We start from the raw sequence: 21184 nt of genomic DNA, 5'->3' as shown, positions 1-21184 counted from the left end.
GAAGAGCTCACTACAGTACGGTCCGATTTTGTCAAGAATATCTCGATGAAATAAATACTTTTGTAACCGTAGTTCCTATCATTGTCTACAGTCCACACGTGTCTATTAGTAAAATGATTGAAATGAGATTGGACATGCTACGGAGCGTCAGCAATGTACACAGTCAGGCCAGAACTTCCGAAAAAAGCGCGTGTACCACTTTGACCAGTCCTGCCTCTGCTGAGGTCAACGAGGGTAACGATGCAATCGTAGACGCTCTTTCCAAGCTCGAAGAAAGTGTTCAGAAACAGTGCTCCATTGAACGGCGCTTTAAATCAGCGTTACGATTGAGCGATTCAAGACGCTGATTCTGCCTTTGCAATTGAGCATAAGCCACGCAGGAAAAGCCAACTCTCCCTATATACATTATAACAATCTCTACCAAGGACTAGGCATTGAACAAGTGCATGCTTCTTAAAATGGTTCGCATTTTTTTTTTTTTGTCGACCATCACTAAACCATTGTTCTCAGCTACCATCATCATCATCTTTGACATTGTTTTTTTTTTTTTTTTTTTTTTTTTTTTTCATTCAGCACACTCACTTTCAAACGATGACCTCCGGCCCGGTGGTTTCTTTCGTTATTGCCGAAAAGTATACTGCCCTACTTTGGCAAAAGGAAGCAAGTGACGTTTTAATGGATATTGACTTTTCAATTAATTTGGCATATTTGAGGCATGCTTTATTTATTTCAAAAATCCAAAAGTTACAATTTTGGCCCATTTCTGAGATATTTGGTGGCAAAAGGAAGCAAGTGCACAAAATTGCATGAAAAAAAATGGCAAAAGGAGGCAAGTTACAACCTCATGATATGAATGTCACTTGCTTCCCTTTGCCAAATAATTTATATCTATACACAATCTAAAATACTTTGGCAAAGAGGAGCAAGTAACATCCTTATGAAATGTCTTTTGCTTCTTTTTGCCATTTTTTTAAATGTTTGCTACACATTTATAATACTTTGGCAAAAGGAAGCAAGTAACATTCTCATGATATGATTGTCACTTGTTCCTTTTGACAGATTTTTCGTGTTTGCTAAAAATATGAAATACTTTGGCCAAAGGAGGCAAGTTACTATCTCATGATAGATGATTGTCACTTGCTTCCTTTGCCAAATTATTCATGTTTGCTCACAATCTAAAATACTTCGACAAAAGGAAGCAAGTGACATAATAATGCGTTTCTATGGGAATATCAAAATTCTTCGAATTTAAATGCATCACCATATGACTTGCACGAATACCGACATCATTTCTCATCACAAATTTCCATGTTAAAAGGCCTACCCAAAAACATGTTTTCTTCATTTGTAGCATTTGTACTTGATGTCACTTGCTTCTTTTTGCCAAAGGATTGCAGTATTGTGTATGTGCTAATAGATGATGAATTTGGGACCTGAAAATTAGTTTTATCAAAACGAAAATTACAACCTCCGACCGACCGTGGTTTTCATAACGCAATTGCACTGTAATTTCATTACCTATCCTCACTTAGAGTACTCGACTCTGCTGGTCATTATTGTGTTAATTTCTGATTGGTCTGAACATCTATTGGGGGATTTGTATCAGCAAATCAGGATACAGGATAAAAATGATAATTTAGGCCCTTTTGAAAGAGAACATAGAATTCATAACGATGAAAGAAGATAACCCACATCTGTTGGTGCATGGACTACTCAACTACATGATTTTTTGTTTTTAATGTAAAAAATAAAGAACAAGCTAACAAATGAAAACGAAGACGAAAATATTCGGGCCCTTTTAAAGGTCAGCTCTTCATGTGAAATAGCATGATGTCGATCAATGTACTTAATATATATATATATATATCATATGTGACCGTGCACCTCAAAACGAACATAAAGTCGCACACACTGATTTTGTGTGAGGACTGAAAATAAGTGAAATGGGTCACCCTAGCCGAACTTGACTTTTTCATATTTTCTGAAAGAGCGGGTCTTCTTTTACATTATGCTAAAATTTGGTATCATAAAACGGGCAGGAAAGTGTTTGTTTTTTTTTTACAGTTTATCTCGAACACTTTTGGTAGAATAGTGTGATTAGGTGTGTCTTTAGAATCCCTTTTTCATTTCTGAAAAACCTTGCCACACTCTTCACTTTCAACTCTAATAACTTTTGAAAGAATAGTGCTACTGCTTTGAAAGTTGGCATTAATTATGGACAGATTGTGTTAATAAGGCATGCTTAATTTCAGTTTAATCTAATAATCCCTTCATTGTTGTTACTCTGGTGGTTTACTTTCTGTTTTTTGTCCCATTCATCGCACAGCCAGCACGTTTTGGTAAAGATTAAGCGCTTGAATAGACACTGTACTTCAGAGCCTCTTTTCTCAGTTCACATTTTTCCTGAGTTTGTGCCTTCTTTCCAATATTTAGATAGGTTAGGAGAGTCCATTTGATTTGAGTTATACACCATTTTAAAGCTTAAAGTCTGCTATTTCAGAATATGGTCTTAACTAAAAATTCATGTCTGGCGACTTTTTGTTTGTTTTGAGGTGCAGGGTCACATATATGTATATAATACATATATATGAAGAGTTTGTTCGCAAAAAGCGATAAGTCCATATTTGCCAAATGGAGATATTCGCGATTAAAGGTCAAGAAAAATATAGAGAATAATAAGAAAAATTTTGCTTCTTTTAACCATAACTTCAAAAATGTACCTTTATATTTACTGGTCAATATATCATTCAAAAGGTATTATTTTGTACTTTATGACAGAGACCGTACTTCAAAATCTTATATATATATATATATATATATATATATATATATATATGAAGAGTTTGTTCGCAAAAACCAATAAGTCCATTTTTGAAGATTTTGAAGTACGGTCTCTGTCATAAAGTGCAAAATGATACCTTTTAAATGATATATTGGTCAATACATATAAAGGTACATTTTTGAAGTTATGGTCCAAAGAAGCAAACATTTTCTTATTATTCTCTTTGTTTTTCTTGACCTTTAATCGCAAACATCTCCATTTGGCAAATATGGACTTATCGGTTTTTGGGAACAAACTCTTCATATATATATATATATATTGTTGTATATAAACAATGACGTGAAAGACTCCGCGGTTGAGCGATAATTGAAAAAAAAAAATCAAAGCATCTAAAGTTAATGATGCCTAAGTATGACATGGGGAGAGGGAAGAAGGACCTGCATTGATTCCAATATCTTGCGCAAGACGTTATGCTGTTTATTCTCTAGAAATAGCAACTGGAATTCAGAGTAGCAGTATATGTTTATGAAGTCATGCCTTATAGTTCCCTCATTTCTGACTCAATACACGTAGTGGAAAAAAAAAATCGTTCTTGCCCCTTTTAACACGTATTTCTATATCACACATATGATATTGAGTATAGCAATGAATGTATAATGTCTTATTTGCTCTAGCCCCCTCCCCTGCACGCACAACCACAACTGTATCTTAATTCCAAGCATTGTGTACTATTACTAATTAATAGTGTCTAGGCCCTATATCGCCCAATGTTGTTTTTTTTTTTTTATTAGAGATCGTTATCTATTGACCATGCCGACTGCGGAAGTACTGTGTCACGTGAATTGGCGGCGGCAATGTGTTCGACCCACGTACTTCGCAAAGCAGTAATACGTAACTCAAAATTCCACCCAGATTTCTACAAGATCATCAGAGAAAAGGCTTCGACCTGTCAGGTGAGATCTTTTACACGATAGTTTCATATAGCCTCAGTCCCATAAACACAGATCCTCTTGGATCTACACGACGATCCTCGGGTCGTGACGGAGATGATCAGGGAGTTCCTGGATAGTTTTGCCCCGGATGGAGGGTACACGGCACGTTGCCGACACGGGTTTGGCCGGACGAGCACGGCATCTACACGGTATCCACACGGCACTTATACAGAACTTCACGGGCCATGCAGGACATATCCGGCAAATACACGGTCCATGCCGGCAGAGCACGGAGCATCAGGACGTCTACACAGACCAACACGGCAGCTGCACTGACCAACAATCCAGCTACACGTATCACGCCGGGGACGAAAATAAAAAAGAAAGCTAATTTTGGATTTTAATCAATCGTTCTCCTCACCTATGGACCATGTCGATCCGTGTTCATCCCCGTAATACCTTGTTATATTAAGTGGTGGTCCGTGATGTGTGGCTGCCTTGTAGGTCCGTGTTCCTTCTTAAATATCCATGACGGTCCCTGATGTGAAAAAAAAAAAAAAAATGTCACGGACTACCAAGGATACTAACGGCGCCTACACGATCGTTCCAGGAAGCCACACGGACATTCACTTCAACTACACGGCAGTCACACGGATCATCCTGGATTGATCTGCAAACACCCAGTTTACGGATGATGCCGGATGTTCTCTACCTCCAAAAGCTGCAGTGTTGGCATCCCGGACCTACACGCACCTCCAGGAACCTCTTAGGATGCCTATCCCGTCTACATGGATCTTTCCCCGGATCCGTGTAGGTCCTTATGGGTTCGTGTGTCTGGGTAGGTCGTGCCGTGTTGGCAGAGCAATCCTGAATGGTCCGTGTAGTTGCCGTGTATTTACCGCGAAGGTCCGTGTGGCTGCCTGGAACGAACGTGTAGGCGCAGCGAGTATCCTTGGCGGTCCGTGACGTTTTTTGTTTTGTTTTTTTTGTTTTGTTTTTTCACATCAAGGACCGTCTTGAATCTTCAAGGCAGCTACACGGCAGACACACAGCAACTACACGGACCATTACGTCCTTTAGTCATGTTAAGAGATGAATTCGGATCTACACAGTATGTAGGCCTTAGTGACAAGAAAGAGGAGAAGATTGATGTAAATGTAAATTCAGCTTCATTTTATGCGAGAATCTCGTCTGCCGGCATGGTACATGTGGCTACCTTGTTGGTCCTTGTAGCTACCGTGTTGGTCCGTGTAGATGCCTTGATGGTCCATGTAGACACAGGCATGGACCGTGTAGTTTCCGGGTGCGACCGGCATAGTCCGTGGAGGTTCGTGTAAGCGCCTTGTGGATGGCATGTAGATGACGTGCTGGTCCGGCCCCATTTTCATAGCTGCCGTGTTGAGTCCGGGTATACAGTCATCAATGCTCGTTTAAGCTCTATCCGGGGTACGATTATTCCGGAACTCCCCGGATCATCGCCGTGTATACATGAGGATCCGTGTTTATAAATTATGTGACTGGGGCTTTAGAGCGTGGTGGTGTGTGTTGTGAATTATGTCGTAGAGTGCCTGTAAAAGGGTGAAAAGTGATGAACATGTGTGGTGTGTGTGTGTGTGTGCTGGAAGTCCGGATTGGACTAAGTTGTATACTAAGTTCTTACTATATGGATTTAATGATTTTGAACGCATTGTTATATTAATCCGTTTATTTCTATTTTTTTTTCGTTTATTTTTCTCGTCTTTCTCCATGAAATATTTTGCGCAATAATGTTAACAACTTTGACCTCAATTGCGGTTTTATCCATTATGTATTGAATGTACGCATGAATGAATGTATTTTGGATTTGTGATGCAAAGCTCATATAATCCGAAGGTTCGCCATTCAAAGCATCCGGTATTCCGGGGGTTTTTAATCCGATTATGAAATAAGGTTCGTTACAAAGCTTCGTTCTTCAGAAGATTCGATTAATGCCAACTTTCAAAATAGTAGCATCATCTTTTATAAAGTTATAAGGCACACCTAATCCCACTATTCTAACAAACTGTGTTCGAGAAAACTGCTAAATCACAATTTTTGTCGGTTTTATGATCCCAGACTTCAAATTAATGTAAAAGAAGAGTTGCTCCTTCAGAAAATATGAAAAACTCAAGGTTGGTTGGGTTGACCCATTTCACTTATTTTCAGTCCTCACATAAAATCAGTGAGTGCGACTCTTTGTTGGTTTTTGATGCACGGTCACAAATTGTACATTTTTCTTCTTCTATAGAATGCATTGTCAAATTTTCTACCAAATTTGGAAAGTTATTATCACTTGGGTGACAGAATACCCTAATACATTTGTAAATTATGGAATCTTTAGAAGTCTTCTAATCTCAACCCATACATAGTCAAAAGTGACAAACAGAGGTATGTGACTTTTGACAGATAGGCCTGTATAATATTGTGACATACTGTTTCATTTTGTATGACATATTGCATAAAAATGAAAGGCATCACTACCGAACAAACAATAGTTACAATGCAAAGTCAGACACCAATGTTTCCTTGAACAAACAAACAAACAAACAAACAAACAACAAACGACACCCAACCTACGCACCGTACCACGCAAAGTGTTACTTCTCTCGTACTGCAAAAGTTTGGGAGTACGAAGGAGATTAGATTTCGATTTATGTCAAATCTGAGTAAGAGAAAGGGAAATGCATATTACAAGCTCAGCGATTTACCTTTCCCTCTATTTCCAACATTTTCATTTTCAACAATGTGTATGCAGGTAATCACTGCTTATTACGTACACAGTGTATGTATTCGTCCCTCAATTAAACTTGTGTTTATGATTGCTACATTTCAGTGCATGTATTATGTGTATATTTTTTCTTTCTTCATGCTGTGTTTTCTACACTGATATTCTTCATTAAAAATGAAAATGAGATAAAAGAATTGAAATGAAATGAAGTTAGATTATTAAATTAAGTAGACGTTTCATCTTACCATAAACGCGCGTGAGTACTATTACTCTAATACTTTACGTGCAATCATCAGTTTGCTATTTCTTGCAATAGTTTCTTGATATGTTTTGTGTTTACTTGTTGTTTTTTTCTATACAGATTCAAGATCTGAGTGTGTCTTTGAGTAGCTTTTTTGGTATTCATCCTTCAATATTGGGTGACTTGGCCCCCTGGATATTCACCATGCACAGTCTTTCAAAGTTCAGTTTGGAATGTCACTACATGGGCAATGATTTCTTCTCCACAGCCCTCGCCTCAGCATCATCTTGTCAGGTATGTCACCTTGCACAATGTATGGTTTACATTTGGAAGCTAATATGAAAGTGCGTCTCAAGCTGTGTTAATGTGTGTGTGTGTTGGGGGTGTATGTGTCTACTTAGTTACTTGGCATGCCGACATCTTTGAACTAAGTATACTATTATTTGTGACCCTGCACCTCAAAACAAACAAAAAGTCGCCAGACATGAATTTTTAGTTGAGACCATATTCTGAAAGAGCAAACTTTAAGCTTTAAAATGATGTATAACTCAAATCAAATGGACTCTCCTAACCTATCTAAATATTGGAAAGAAAGCACAAACTCAGGAAAAGTGTGAACTTAGAAAAGAGGCTCTGAAGTACAGTGTCTATTCTAGTGCTTAATCTTTACCAAACCGTGCTGGCTGTGCGATGAATGGGACAAAAAACATGAAGTAAACCACCAGAGTAACAACAATGAAGAGATTATCAGATTAAACTGAAATTAAAGATGAATCATTAACACATTCTGTCCATAATTAATACCAACTTTCAAACCAGTAGCACTATCCGTTCAAAAGTTATTAGAGTTCAAAGTGAAGAGTGTTGACATGGTTTTTCAGAAATGAAAAAGGGATTCTAAAGACACACCTAATCACACTATTCTACCAAAAATGTTCGAGATAAACTGCTAAAAACACACTTTCCTGCCCGTTTTATGATACCGAATTTTAGCATAATGTACAAGAAGACCCTCTCTTTCAGAAAATATGAAAAAGTCAAGTTCGGCTAGGTTGACCCACTTCACTTATTTTCAGTCCTCACGCAAAATCAGTGTGTGCGACTTTATGTTCGTTTTGAGGTGCACGGTCACATTTTTACTGACAAAATTTAAGAAACGAAAAAAAAAATAAAAGAGAGAAAATGGAGCAGTCTGCTCAAGATTTGTGAAATGCTAAAATTTCGGTGCCACCGTCACTGGATGAAAAGATAACAGAATTCTGATATGTCGGACTAACACATAGATAAAATATGAACATGAATCAATATAATTTTCATTATTATGTGTGGCAGAATTAAAAAGCTCTTTTCTTATTTTGTTCAGAAGTCAGAGAGAACATTACAACTACCCATAGCTAGAGTCAGTAACATGTCGAAGGAATGAATGTACTGTGCATCAAGGGAAAAAATATGTGATATGAAATGGAAGATACGAATAAAACAATTCTTTGTCAAGTTTGTAGTATTGCTATCATATATTTTAAACAATTGGCACGGAAGGTTGATTGTCCACGTTCCTCGTATAAAGATATGACTTTAGTCATACAATGTAACAGGGGATCGATGAAGGTGTGATTTTGTCTTTTTAACTCCTGATTGAGACGTATGCTAACATAATTTTAAGTATATAACTGATGAATAATTTCTTGTGGCTTACGATTGACTTCAGCATGAGTCGATAAGTACTATTTCTGCAGAGAGTCTTTACTGACTATATCAGATATCAGAAATCTATACCGATATTAAATGCGCGTCATTGATTGTATGTAACTTATTGACTTCTCTAAAAAAAAACAACAACCTTATATATACATGTATTTGAAGAGTTTGTTCGCAAAAGCCGATACGTCCATTTTTTGAAGATTTTGAAGTACGGTCTCTGTCATGAAGTACACAATTTACCTTTTAAATGATAATTGGGTACTACATATAAAGGTACATTTTTGAAGTTATGGTCCAAAGAAGGAAACATTTTCTTATTATTCTCTTTATTTTTCTTGACCTTTAATCGCAAATATCTCAATTTGGCAAATATGGACTTATCGGATTTTGAAAACAAACTCTTCATGTGCAAATCACACAAACGAACAATCCCAATGTAAGTGTTTACCAATTCGTACAGACATAATGTCTTTTATAGGTCATGGCACACCAGGGCTCGGGGAATGAGATCATTTTGTACGCCAAGTTGCTGTATGTAACAATATCGATCTAGTGGGCTTGCTAAGGGCGAAAAAAGGGGCTATCGCTGCATTTTATAGTACAAATGTCCTATTTGGCACACATGTTCCTCGTTACAACTGGATTTATTTCATCTAAAGAGACAATCTATCTATGCCAAACTACATATAAAAATTATTTAAAAATATATTTGCATCCAGCAGAAATACCTAATTTGGTAGAAATATTCTCTAGAGTATGTGGAAACACTTCCTGCAAAAACTGATTTCAAACCTATGTTAATAAATCTGCATATACAATTTGCATAATTATGCGAGTTATGCAAATTGATTTGTAAACAATGAAAACCCCCTTAACTCTCATCCTAGATAGATACAACCCGTAAGAAACACTCTTTGAAACAAAATGAGAGAAGAATTTAAATAATCGAACCATCATTACCAGCTAATTCACAAAGAAAGAACTAAAGAAAGTAAAGTAAAAACATTATCTTTAAGGAGTTTCTTACAGTCTAAGAACTGCATTTTGTGATAGAAACTGCCAAAGTCGTATGCATATCCTTTTAGTCAAAAGGAAATGGTTTTTAATATCAAAACACTATTTGTCCATGCAAATACCAGCAATTAGCATATTGCGCATATTAATACCCGAATGTACCAGAAGTCAATGGTCAAGGTATACTTAAGAAATTGTATCAGTCTACACGATAACTCAAGACTGGATTAAGCAAATTTCACCAAACTTGGTCCAAGGATGACGTATGATGGGGCAATTGATTAAGCAGTTTTTAAGTAAAATCGGCAAGAGGTCAAAGGTAAAAAAGTTCATGGTCAATGCTCAAAATTTCATTATTCCCCCCCCCTATGCAATTCCTGAAGGTATTTTCTTGAAACCTAGTGACTGCATACATGTACTACCAAGATAAGATTCTCCAGAAAGTTTCAGGTCAAGAGGTCAAAGGTCAAAGGTTACGTGAAAATGTTAACATTTCACTTTTTTCTCCGAATCTCGCAAACGGTTCAAGGTATCTTCATGCTACTGACAGGGATTTTCTAGGGAATTAAGGGAGCCATTTGTCAAAGGTCAGGGGTCAAAGATCAAGGTCAATTGGGCCCTAAAAATGTCACTATTTCCCTCATATTTTTGCAATGCTTGTAGGATTTCTCTTGAAACGTCATAATATAGACATGTATTACCCAATGAAGATTCTTTGTGAAATTTCCTGCCAAAAGGTCAAAGCTCTAATGAAAGTGCTATATTTCACTATTTCTTCCATATCTTGCATGTGAATCAAGGTATCATGAAACTTAGTACATATGTTTGTGCATGTTCTACCTGACAGTGATTCCCTTGTTGATTATCGAAAAATTGTTAAGCCCTTCCCTCTCATGTGTTTTTGTTTCCTCTTGAAAGGACATGGAATTCAGTGACATGGTATAGTCATCACCGTCATTGCATTTAATGTATGGAAAGTTAATTTTGATGCACATGTATAACCTCTGACATTCATACCTTTTACATTTTTACTTGTTTATTTTTTTTCTATTCTAACCTCTGACATCAGCTTTACACAAAACCAGTTAACATAATATTTTTTATAACAATTTTTAAGATCATGTAGGTCATGATCATCTATACAGGTATAAGCTGGTATGTGGTGGAATATAACATTCTTGGGACTGCCAGGGAGTTACATTATCCCCAGGGAAAACAATCACAACCAAGGAGAATATGACATTTACGATCCTCGCAAACAGTAGCATGTGACGATCTGTTGACAAATCACATTCTATTAATTGTAAAGGCAATATATCAAATACTTTTTTATGGCTATGAGCATCTCACTTCTGCTTTGATTTTTTGTTGAAATTGACTGATTTTAAGTCAGAGACTAAGATTACTTGACTTGAAGTATAACATCTCCTATATAGTTCACATGACAATTTTTGCATGAATTATTGCCGTGTTACAACGTTATTGTGTATAAATTTCCTAGCATAGTTTCTATGCCATAGCAGCTCATACTATACTGAGGGAACTTTTTTTTTTCAGAAACACAGTTTCTAACTCAAGCTTGTAAGTTCGTAATGTGTGTAGATACCCTTGCATACATAGTTTGCACAAGTTGATTCATTCTGATGTAAAAAGCCTCTTATTCGCTTGATTGGCTACAAAATACAATGAAAATCAGAATTCACACTCTCACTATGGTAATTTTTCTAACCATGACCTCAGTTGTGTACTGTTTGCAAGGAAAAAATCCTTTTATATGCAATATTGTTCCGATTTGCATATATCAGTGCTGTTCCTATGAAGGCCCTAAATACTGTTATATTTGCATAATCATATTTAAGAGTGTCACTATGGATTGCTATTTTTCCCACCCTGTAAAGCATTGATGTTATGAGGGAAAATTGATAGTAAAAATGATTCTAAAGATCAATATGTTTCGAAATTTCACGTCTTGTATATACTTATCACATAATCTATGCATAAAATGCCTGAGTTAATTAAATAATCTGGAAACAATCCAAGCAACTGAAGAGTGTTGTTGCGAGAATAATATGGTCTTATTCTATTAGCTCTTTGGATATTAAGTTCAAAGCAATTTAAGACATTGTCACATGATTGCTTTTTGTTTGTTCTGATTATCTATGTGAAGGTATTGATATGCATATTATGCAAATAACAGGTTGTTTGCGTAGAGACAGTTTGTCTCTTTAGATGAATCATTTGCTTTTGACCCAAGGAACATCCATCCCAGGTTCAAACTTTGTACTACAAGATCCAGTGTTTAATAGATTAAAAATTTTCCCCCAAAAAAAGAACACAGATTTTTCCACAATAAATTGCATATTTATGCAAATTTTATGTTTATTTACATAGGTATGAAATCAATTTATGCAGGAATTGTTTCCAATTACTCTATTGAATACTTCTACCAAATTAGGTACTTCGGCTGAATGCACATATATTTTTTGATAAGTTTTATATGTATTTTTGCATAAATTATGCAAATTAAGGTTTATTTGCATAGATACAGAGTTTCTCTTTAGATGAACATTTTTCAATTGACCTAGGGAACATCTGTGCCAATAAGGACATCTGTACTAAAAAATGCAGCATTTACTCCCTTAACAAGTCTACTAATTTGTCGTGACGGTGATTTATATTCCAGAGGTTGCAGTGTGTACCAATGTCGCAAGAAGAACATAATATTGTATTAGTCATATTCTCGAAAACTTCTTGTGATGATCTTCACTCCATTTTTACCATTCAGATTTTGTTGGATTTAATTGCAGTTCACAGGACGTTGACCAACGCGTTCTTCTATTAAAGACGTATGAATCGTCTTCCCCAGCCCGAAGCATGACGTGTAATGCTAGTGTTTACGTGTATTTGACTTTGTAATTCTCGCACATTTAACCTACAATACGTACACAAATAAATGATTGCGGCATTGATGTTTAGGTTCAGCAGTCACGTTAGCAATACACGTCGTGATAATGAATCAGCTGCAAGAAACAGATCATAACTAGAATATTAAAATTGAACTAATGTAAGAGAAAATTACCAGTTAACCAGACGAACGTCTGTGACAAGACACAAGCCAGAATGTGAAATCATGCAGCTGTCCTTCTTCGTTAAAGTGCTTAGCAAATACGTTTACATAAGGGGACTCTGCTTAACTATTTGGCTCAACTGTATACAAATGATAAAGAAGAGTTATCAATTTGAGGAGTTGTAAAAAAAGTTGTAATTGATTCGGCGGGATATTGTAAGTGATTTGCATCATAGGTCTCTTGATAAATGGGCTTATATTCGATTAAGAAGTTATTTTTGGTTAATGGAATTATAGTTGATTTAACAGACTTATAACAACATTGCTAAGGGGACTTTAAAAAAGCTTTGTTAAAACTTGGCCCGGATGCAAATAAAGCCCACATTATCATAATATTACCAGGATACCTTCTTCCAGTTTGCGTATAGTTTATGATGCCATGGCGGCCGGAACCGTGAGGGCCGTGGGGGCTTGTGCCCCCACACATTTTTAACCTGGAAGTACGCAAGTGGCACTAATAGAAATAGATAGAGATTTGAAGTGTGAGCGTGGTTAGGTTATGTTTTCCCACTGAAGACTTTTTTTTTCTCCTTCTTCTTTTTTTTTTTCTTTTTATCTTGTCAGCTCATGAAACCCGGAAGTGGGCCACTTTTGAAAACGCTCCGCCGGCCCTGCATGCATGCAGCACTTTCTTGATTAATCGAAGTTTACATGATACTTTCATTTGTTTCTTTTGTTTTCTTTATTGTTTTTGTTTTCCTACACAGATTCAAAATCTGCATGTGTCTTTTGACAAGTGGGACGACGTTTCTCAACATCAATCCTCCGTGGGGGATAACTTTGGCAAATGGGTATTCACCATGCCCCTTCTTACGAACTTCAGGTTGAAATGCCCCTACCTGGACGATTTTTTCTTCTCTAGAGCCGTCTCTTCAGCATCATCTTGTCAGGTGCGTCACCTTGTAGGCCCTGCTATATATGATTTACTTTTGGCCGTTTTAGTATGTCTTAGTTTTAGTATGTCTTTGTATTTACTTGATTAGTGAGCCTGCCGAATACCTTGATTATAGACTTATTTCGGCTTTGACAAATGTAAGAATGGTAAACATAAGGATATCGGCCTGTCGTACGCCACAATTGTCTCTAAAGGTTCCAAAAGGGCTAGGGAGAGTGCGTCTTGCTTTCATCATGAGCAGTGTAGCTCGATCAAAAAACAAACAAACAACAACAACAACAACAACAACAACAACACACACACACACACACATACACTGTTGCTTGACAGGAAACGGAGGGCAATACCAGTCTTGAACTCAGTTCCGAGGCGGAGACCAGAATGAGAGGAAGAACTAAGACTTTGCCGAGTCGTGATCCTCGAATTCAAAAAAAAGTCCCCGGTGACATCATGGTCCCGAAGCAGACGAAGGTAAGCAGACGCGACCCGCTGCTGCTGATGCTGTTGCGGCCTGAGTACCGGCTATAGTTGCACAAACACTGGCTGGTCAAATCAGCTGCGTGGTAGTGACCATACGATGATGATGACGAACATTCAATGAGAAGAAACAACGTTCGAAGCGACGTGACCAAGATAACTCTGGGAATCAGTATGCATGTCAGTTATACCTCGGCCATGAAGTGTCGCCGGAGACATTATGTTTTCGGGTTGTTCGTCCTTCCATCCGTTCGTCTTTTCGTCCATTATCAATAAATTGTGTGGACAGCATTGCTTCATAAGTGTTTGAGGTATCCATATGAAAACTTGGTGTATGAATGTATGACTACACGAAGTTCTGGCTATTCACTTTTTGTTTGTCTATTATATATCGCGGTCATCCCACTAGACCGACACACACGAGTCATACAGCCCACGAGTTCGAAAATGAAAATAGGTTCATGAGTCATACAGCTTCACGAGTTATACAGCTAATATGTTCGACACAAGGCAAATAAAGCCCATGACTTCGAAACTAGGTGAAAACAGTCCACAAGTTCGTCAGACACAACACGTGGATTAATGTGTCGGTCTCGTGGACTTTGTTAGCTTAGTGTCAAACTATAAATGGGCTGCATAACTCGTGTGCTGTATAACTCATGGGCTGTATGACTTGTATGCTGTATGACTCGTGGGTGGCTGTCTCCTTACGTGCACCCGATAAATCTGCATGCATAGGAAAATCCATTTAAGGGGACTTCCGGATGATTTTCATATTTTTACATTTGAACCACTAGAAATTAGTTATGCTGAAGACAAAGTTTCAGTATTTATGATAATTGGGATGAAAAATAAGAATATTTCCGAAATTTATAACTTAGACCCCGTTTACAGTGCGAGGCTCGGCTGCGGCTCGGCCGCGGCCCGGCCCAGCCCCGCTTCAGTGTAAACGCGCAAAAGGCCAAATGCGAGGCCACGGTATTCAGTTGGCAAAGGGTATGAAAACCAGAAAACACCAAATTGCGTTTGTTTACAAGTAGAGCGCCACTACACAAAATATTAAAAGGTTTGAATTAAAAGCGCGGCCGAGCCCAGCAGTGTAAACGGTCAAAATTGCGGTGCTCGGCCGCAGCCGAGCCGCGGCCGAGCCCGGCCCCGCACTGTAAACGGGGTCCTTTGCGCGGCCGAGCCTCGCAATTTTGTCCGTTTACACTGCTGGGCTCGGCCGCGCTTTTGATTCAAACCTTTCAATATTTTGTCGTAGTGGCGCTCTGCTTGTAAACGAACGCAATCTGTTGGTGTGGAATGCATCCATCTAAACTTCTCAAATATAATTACAATGTGCTTTCAGGACTATTATAGAAGTTGAATATATAAAAGACATGTGTATATAGTAGAAATTTCTACTAATTCAGATTAAATGCTTCTTTTCTAATCTTTTTTTCTTTTTTTCCCCTTAGTGATGAAGTAAAACAAGGCCTGATATCAAAATATGCACAACACTACTTGGCAAAGAGCATTTACAATATGATTTGATATAGATCTACTTTCAATTTTGATGGCAGCATTAAAGGGATGAGGGATGGTCTACTTTTGGTTGAGATGGGGGCTGAGATGGAGATTTTGTAAAATAATGAGAACCCTGTTATGAAATATTAAAGAGGTAACAATACCAAGAGGAATTCCAAATATATTTGTTAAAAATTGGGTTTGAAAAGGCTGAGATGTACAAAAACAAAGAGGTCCTAATAAAGGTGGCACCCACTTCTAATCATTATCATTCTGTGTCACTTTAAAAAAAAAATTCTCGGCCGTTTCAAAACCAAGAACTTTAATCAAACAAACTTCAAATTACTCTAAGAATTTGATGCTCTTTCATATTTCATAAGTTGTTTTTATTTGCTTCCAAAAAGTTAAAGTCTGAATCTCCATCTCAACCAAAACTATACCATGCCTTTGAGACTCAGAGTTACAAGCCGCATACTAGTAGTTCATGGAAATTGATCCTGTTATTTCCTTTGAAGCCCAAACGCCAACATTTTAATCCTTTCAGATTGGAATGTCTTTTGTTTTTGTTTTTAGGGGGCGGGCAACAAAAGGGAAGTGAACTTTGCCTTTCTTCATCAGATGGAGGAAAATATGTGACATGTTAGTCAGAAAAAAAAAGAAAACTGCACGTTGAAGTGCTTAAAAATAGAAACTTTCACAAAGTAACAGTTGGTGAATCTGAAGGGAAATAGCATAGAGCATGTTTTTTCTTTTCTAGTTTAAGATATAAAAGAATAGTATGTAGCTTAAAGGAACGAACATAAGTAAAATGTTTCAATCCAAACGCCAAGTACAAGAAGTAGTGAAAAGAAAATGTACTGGTCAAGATGTATGTTTTGCCAGGTTTCTTTCACATGTGCCATAATTGTCATGATGTTGGTAATACTGCAATATATGTTAACTAGTCAGAGCCCCAGCAATGTATTCTGGTACTTGGAATAAGGGAAAGTATTAGAGGGAAACATTACCCATGCATTTTGGAGAGGTGATTTTTTTTCCTTCACTGAGAGACGAGTATTCAGTACAGATATCTTATCACACTGGTCTGCAGAACACAAAAATAATATCAGACTAAAAGTAGATTTTTAAAAATTTGGCAGTCACCATTCTAATTTAGTTGTACATTGACGAAACAGCGTACAGTCATAATTAGCTAGGATATGTAACCACAAATTGTTAAAAAAGATAGAGATATTGAAATATGGCTTAAAGAGAACATTTTGTTTTTCTAACTGGTGTAACGTTTGTGATGCTGGACACATTATAGTATATGTCACATAAAAAAAAAAAATGAGGCTATCAATGCAGTCAATGTAGTCAGCGCAATTTGCATTGTTTTTCAAGCTCTTTGGATGTATGTCACAGAGATTTGTTCATGAAAGACATTTTCACTGAGGACTCATTCTTTTCTAATGCTTTTAATCATTTAAGAAGATTGCTTTCAGATGGATTTTTTTTGTTTGTTTTTAGATGTCCACAAATGGAGACTGAGGTTCTTTACCTTTCAAAACGAAATACTGTTGAAGAGAAATAATTATATATATTTTGCAGGATTCAAGCATGTTCTTACTGTGTATGGTATTCTAATCAGCATTTTGGTAACCAGCAACATAGATGTCAAGTGCTGACTATTCTAGTAAATGTACGCTAATGGCAAATCATTGCTTTAAAAAAGAGAAATTGCCTCGTTTACTGTTTACTGTATTTCATTCGTGAACGCTGTTTGAGACGGTTGCAAACAAACAAGTTGTTACATGTCTGCTCCAAGGACATAGAACTTGGCCAAGGGTTAATGTAATCTGCAATATAGACTCGATGATATAACCGCCTTAATGATGGGAAGGGGAAATGAGGCTGTTATTGCATTCAGGGCCGGCGCACTGCTTTCAAAAGTGTGGGGGCCCACTTCCGGGTTTCATGAGCTAACAAGCAGCAGGTCCTCAGCTCATTCTCTCCCCTCCCATTGTAGTGCCTCTTACGTACTTCCGGGTTGAAAAAAAGTGTGGGGGCCCAAAGTGATGACACCTTATGTATTCCTTTGTATGGTGCACAAAAAGTGCGGGGGTCCGAGCCTTCACGGCCTCTATGGCTGCGCCGCCCCTGGTATTGTATGCATTTCACTTCTACTTCCTTTTTACTTCTTGTTTTCTCTTTTGAGGGTGATATTTGCCTTACTTGTTCACACATATCCGGGATACATAATAACATTTTTATGTCCCCGACTAAGCGTGCTTTCCAAACAACGTTCATGTAAACAATCAACCATCATATAAGAAACATTTAGTATAAGTCTTCTGCGGGAGAATAAATCAAAATAAAATGCAAACACCTCGCCTTAGAACATTACAAAAGTAAAGGTGATTTCGTGCCTATCCCTTGCAGGGCTCCGTTTCAGGGCCTGAGAATGCAAACTATATAGCATTATGAATTCCAAAGCATTCTCGGGGGAAGGGGTGAGTATGCAGGATGGGAGATTTGGTATCGTAATTTTTCCCAGTAACACGTGATTTGTTATCACGGTTTCCATGACAACCATTTCCACCATAGTAAACAATTTATATATAACTCTTAGGTTTCATTGTTAAACATAGATTAGTTAGATTGATACATTTTTCACACACACACAAAATGTTTCAACACTTTCGTACGTTTTACAATTCAATTATGAAGATTTGAAATTTTCAGGGAGTGACCTAATGATGATTAGTTGCCATGGTAACAACACTACTGATTTTGTTTTATTTTTTTTCGGGGGGGGGGGGGGCGGGGAATAAGCACATTTCAGTCATGTCAAGGTGCCACAAATTGTTTTGCAGTCAGCTATCCAACCTGTCCATTGACTTTGCCAATTATGTAAGATAAATACCTACACGCACTATACCATGTACAATATTATATGGGCTTACGCTATACATTCGATTTTTCATTCAAAATGCGCGTCCGGCAAAAATACATCGTCCCATTTAGGATAACATAAAACGAGTTATCTTTCGCCTTATCTTGTAATTTCTTTGCTGCATAAGATATCAGAATATATATTATATTTCGGAAAAATAAGAACTTTTGAATAGATTGATTTAGGTAGTTTTAAGAAACTTTGAAATATTGGTAGATTTTACAAAGTACAATTTTGAGTAAATCAAGTTTGTATGTTTCATTGCGCCATATATGTGCGTGTAAAAATTCTACATTCAAATGCATATTAGTCAGGTTCTAAACTTTAAATGGAAGATAACACATTTCTAGTTTGAAAGGTACTTATCAATCATTATTTCGGTAAAAAAAAAAATAAAAATTGTGATTTCTGACATTCTTTCAAATTTTGTACTAAAAAGACATTTTTTTCGGCAAAAACGCGCTTGACATCCGGCCGTACGCTAAACACGAGTATTTTTGCAAGACTTTCAGCTGGAAAACTTAGCATTAACAAATTTTGCGGTCCAAAGTAAAAAAACATCGTCTTGGCTGGCTTACTATAGAGATGAAAGCGAAAGGGTAGTAATTTTTATAGACATAAAAAGGGGGTCTTTCCTGTCATGCCTAATCTCACAGTTGATTTTTTTTTTCGCTTGATTGAGGAAAATTTAAGAATTACATAGAATAAATGTGTTTTGTTTTTGTTTTTTCTAAAAGCATAAAAAAGCCGAGTATTGACTAAGTTTTTCTTTCAGTCTAAAGATTAATTTGTCTCCAGTTTGGTGACCATTAATCTTAAGTTTTGTGGGTCCTGTGAGTTTTGATTTTGTATCATTTAATTGTCTTATAACTTTCCAAGTTCCTTTCATGTCCTTAGATGTAGCTTTGAATTGACTACAAAAAACTCTCTATTAGCACTACGCAAAGTAGTAGTAAGAATATTCCTATATCGAGTATACTTTTCCTTTGATTCTGGTGGTTTTTTATACTTATATTGATAAAAAAACCTATTTTTCTTATTTATTGATTTTAATAAAGAACGTGTAATCCAAGGCATACGAGGAGTTTTCTTAGAATTACAGGATTTCTTTTCTAACACAGGGAAATTTTTATTGAATAGCAAAGTTATTATCTGCATGAAATTATCAAAAGACTTATTCACATCATTTTCACTCAAAACAGAGGTCCATTCTTCCGCAGCTAAGTCATCCTTAAATTTCTGTTCATTTTCAGGGCTGAAATTTCGTACAAATTCTTTACATAATTCATACCGTTTAATCTTTAGAGATAAGCTAGCAAATATAGGAAAGTGATCTGAAATGTCACTTAACCCGTTCCTTCCGCAATTCTCTGAGTGCCTTAAATGCCCCCAAACGAGATTCTTTTCGCCCGTCGACAGAGAGGCACACAGGTTGGTAATCCAGGTGTGTGAAGGCAGTCAAGCGGTTCATTGTGTTCCCCTTTCTACGGTCAAGTACATGTGCCCGTGAACAATGGAAATATCGATTGGGTGCGAGGTATGAATAGAGCGTGCGCTGATGAGCTCTCAGAATCTTTTGGTCTACACAAAACCAGGTACCTGAATGAGGTGACTGGGGTCAGCGAACCCGCATTTCTAACTGATCTCAGCCTTGATCATTATGTACATGTTCGTACGAGTTTACAGCAGAACAAGCAAAAAGCTAAATCAGGAAAAGATACATAATACTGTAAAACCCCCTTTTTTAACAGCAGGAGAACAAATCCTGATAGAATAAACTCTGATCTTTTTATCAAACCCACTTTTCTGAGCATTTTAACACAAAGAAACATGAATTTAGACCACTGAAGCAGGCACCCTTGTCTTCATTTTGGGAACCTGGTAAACCAGGTTCCCGTATATCAGTTGCTCCCACGGGAAGGAACGGGTTAATAGAATCCCTGCCGCTGGAAGCGGCTGTAAATTTGTGAAGATATTATCTATCAAGGTTGAGGTGGTATCAGTGATTCTTGTTGGCCTATTAATGAGTGGGAACAAAGCAAATGAAATAAGAGTATTCAAGAAAGTATTCACAGAAATATTTTCTCCAAATTGTAGGAGGTTTACGTTAAAATCTCCCATTCGAAACTATGTTTTGTTATTCAATAAAGGGCTCGAGAGGATATCCTGTAATTCATTAATACAGACTGCAGTACTACTCTGTGGCGGTCTATATATAATTCCAATTACAATATTTTTGTGGGCGGGAATAATCAATTCAACGAATAGAGTCTCTAAAGCTTCACTCATAACAGTAAGTTCTGGTTTAAGCTTATATTCAAAATTAGAGGAGATATATAAAGCTACACCACCACCTGTCCTATTCAGCCTGCTATTTGTAATTGGACTGTGATAGCCAGGAAGAGGAAACATGCCGTTGCAATCGTGAGAGGTCCATGTCTCAGTAAGTCCGACAACAGAAAATGTTTTGTTTATGTTATTTAAGAGTAAATTAAACTGATCAAAATTTTTGTTAATGCTCCGAATATTTAAATGAAAAAATGAAAAATCATCATTCGCATTCTCATTTTCACAAACGTGTTTTTCAGTTTGGTAAAAAGAAGGTGGTAAAATTGTTTCAAAGCCTTCATCGATGCAGTATTCAAGGGACATTGTGGTAGAATTTAGCCTTTCAGCAACTGTGTCTGCTTCCTGGCTATGATGAATATTATGGTGAATAAACTCTTCTGTTTCGTTTACAATAAGATTGAATATTGTTGTCATTATATAAGATAAACAATTAGAAATCAAAATTGATGAGAATATTTACTTAAGTTTAGACATGT

The 21184-nt window shown here is 37.0% G+C and overlaps 1 protein-coding gene across 1 annotated transcript in view; it reads left to right on the top strand.

Moving 5' to 3' along the window:
* LOC140246776 (uncharacterized) overlaps positions 1 to 21184 on the top strand; it is a 66916-nt gene that overhangs the window by 21685 nt on the left and 24047 nt on the right. Inside the window, exons 3-5 of the mRNA XM_072326110.1 lie at positions 3574 to 3735; positions 6822 to 6995; positions 13251 to 13433. Of these exons, the coding sequence (XP_072182211.1) occupies positions 3574 to 3735; positions 6822 to 6995; positions 13251 to 13433 (519 nt within the window). The remainder of the gene's footprint in view (positions 1 to 3573; positions 3736 to 6821; positions 6996 to 13250; positions 13434 to 21184) is intronic.

The sequence above is a fragment of the Diadema setosum genome, chromosome 3 (assembly GCF_964275005.1).
Source record: "Diadema setosum chromosome 3, eeDiaSeto1, whole genome shotgun sequence".
Classification (NCBI taxonomy): domain Eukaryota; kingdom Metazoa; phylum Echinodermata; class Echinoidea; order Diadematoida; family Diadematidae; genus Diadema; species Diadema setosum.
Note: the sequence above shows the minus strand (reverse complement) of the source record. Positions and strands in the feature narration are given on the sequence as shown.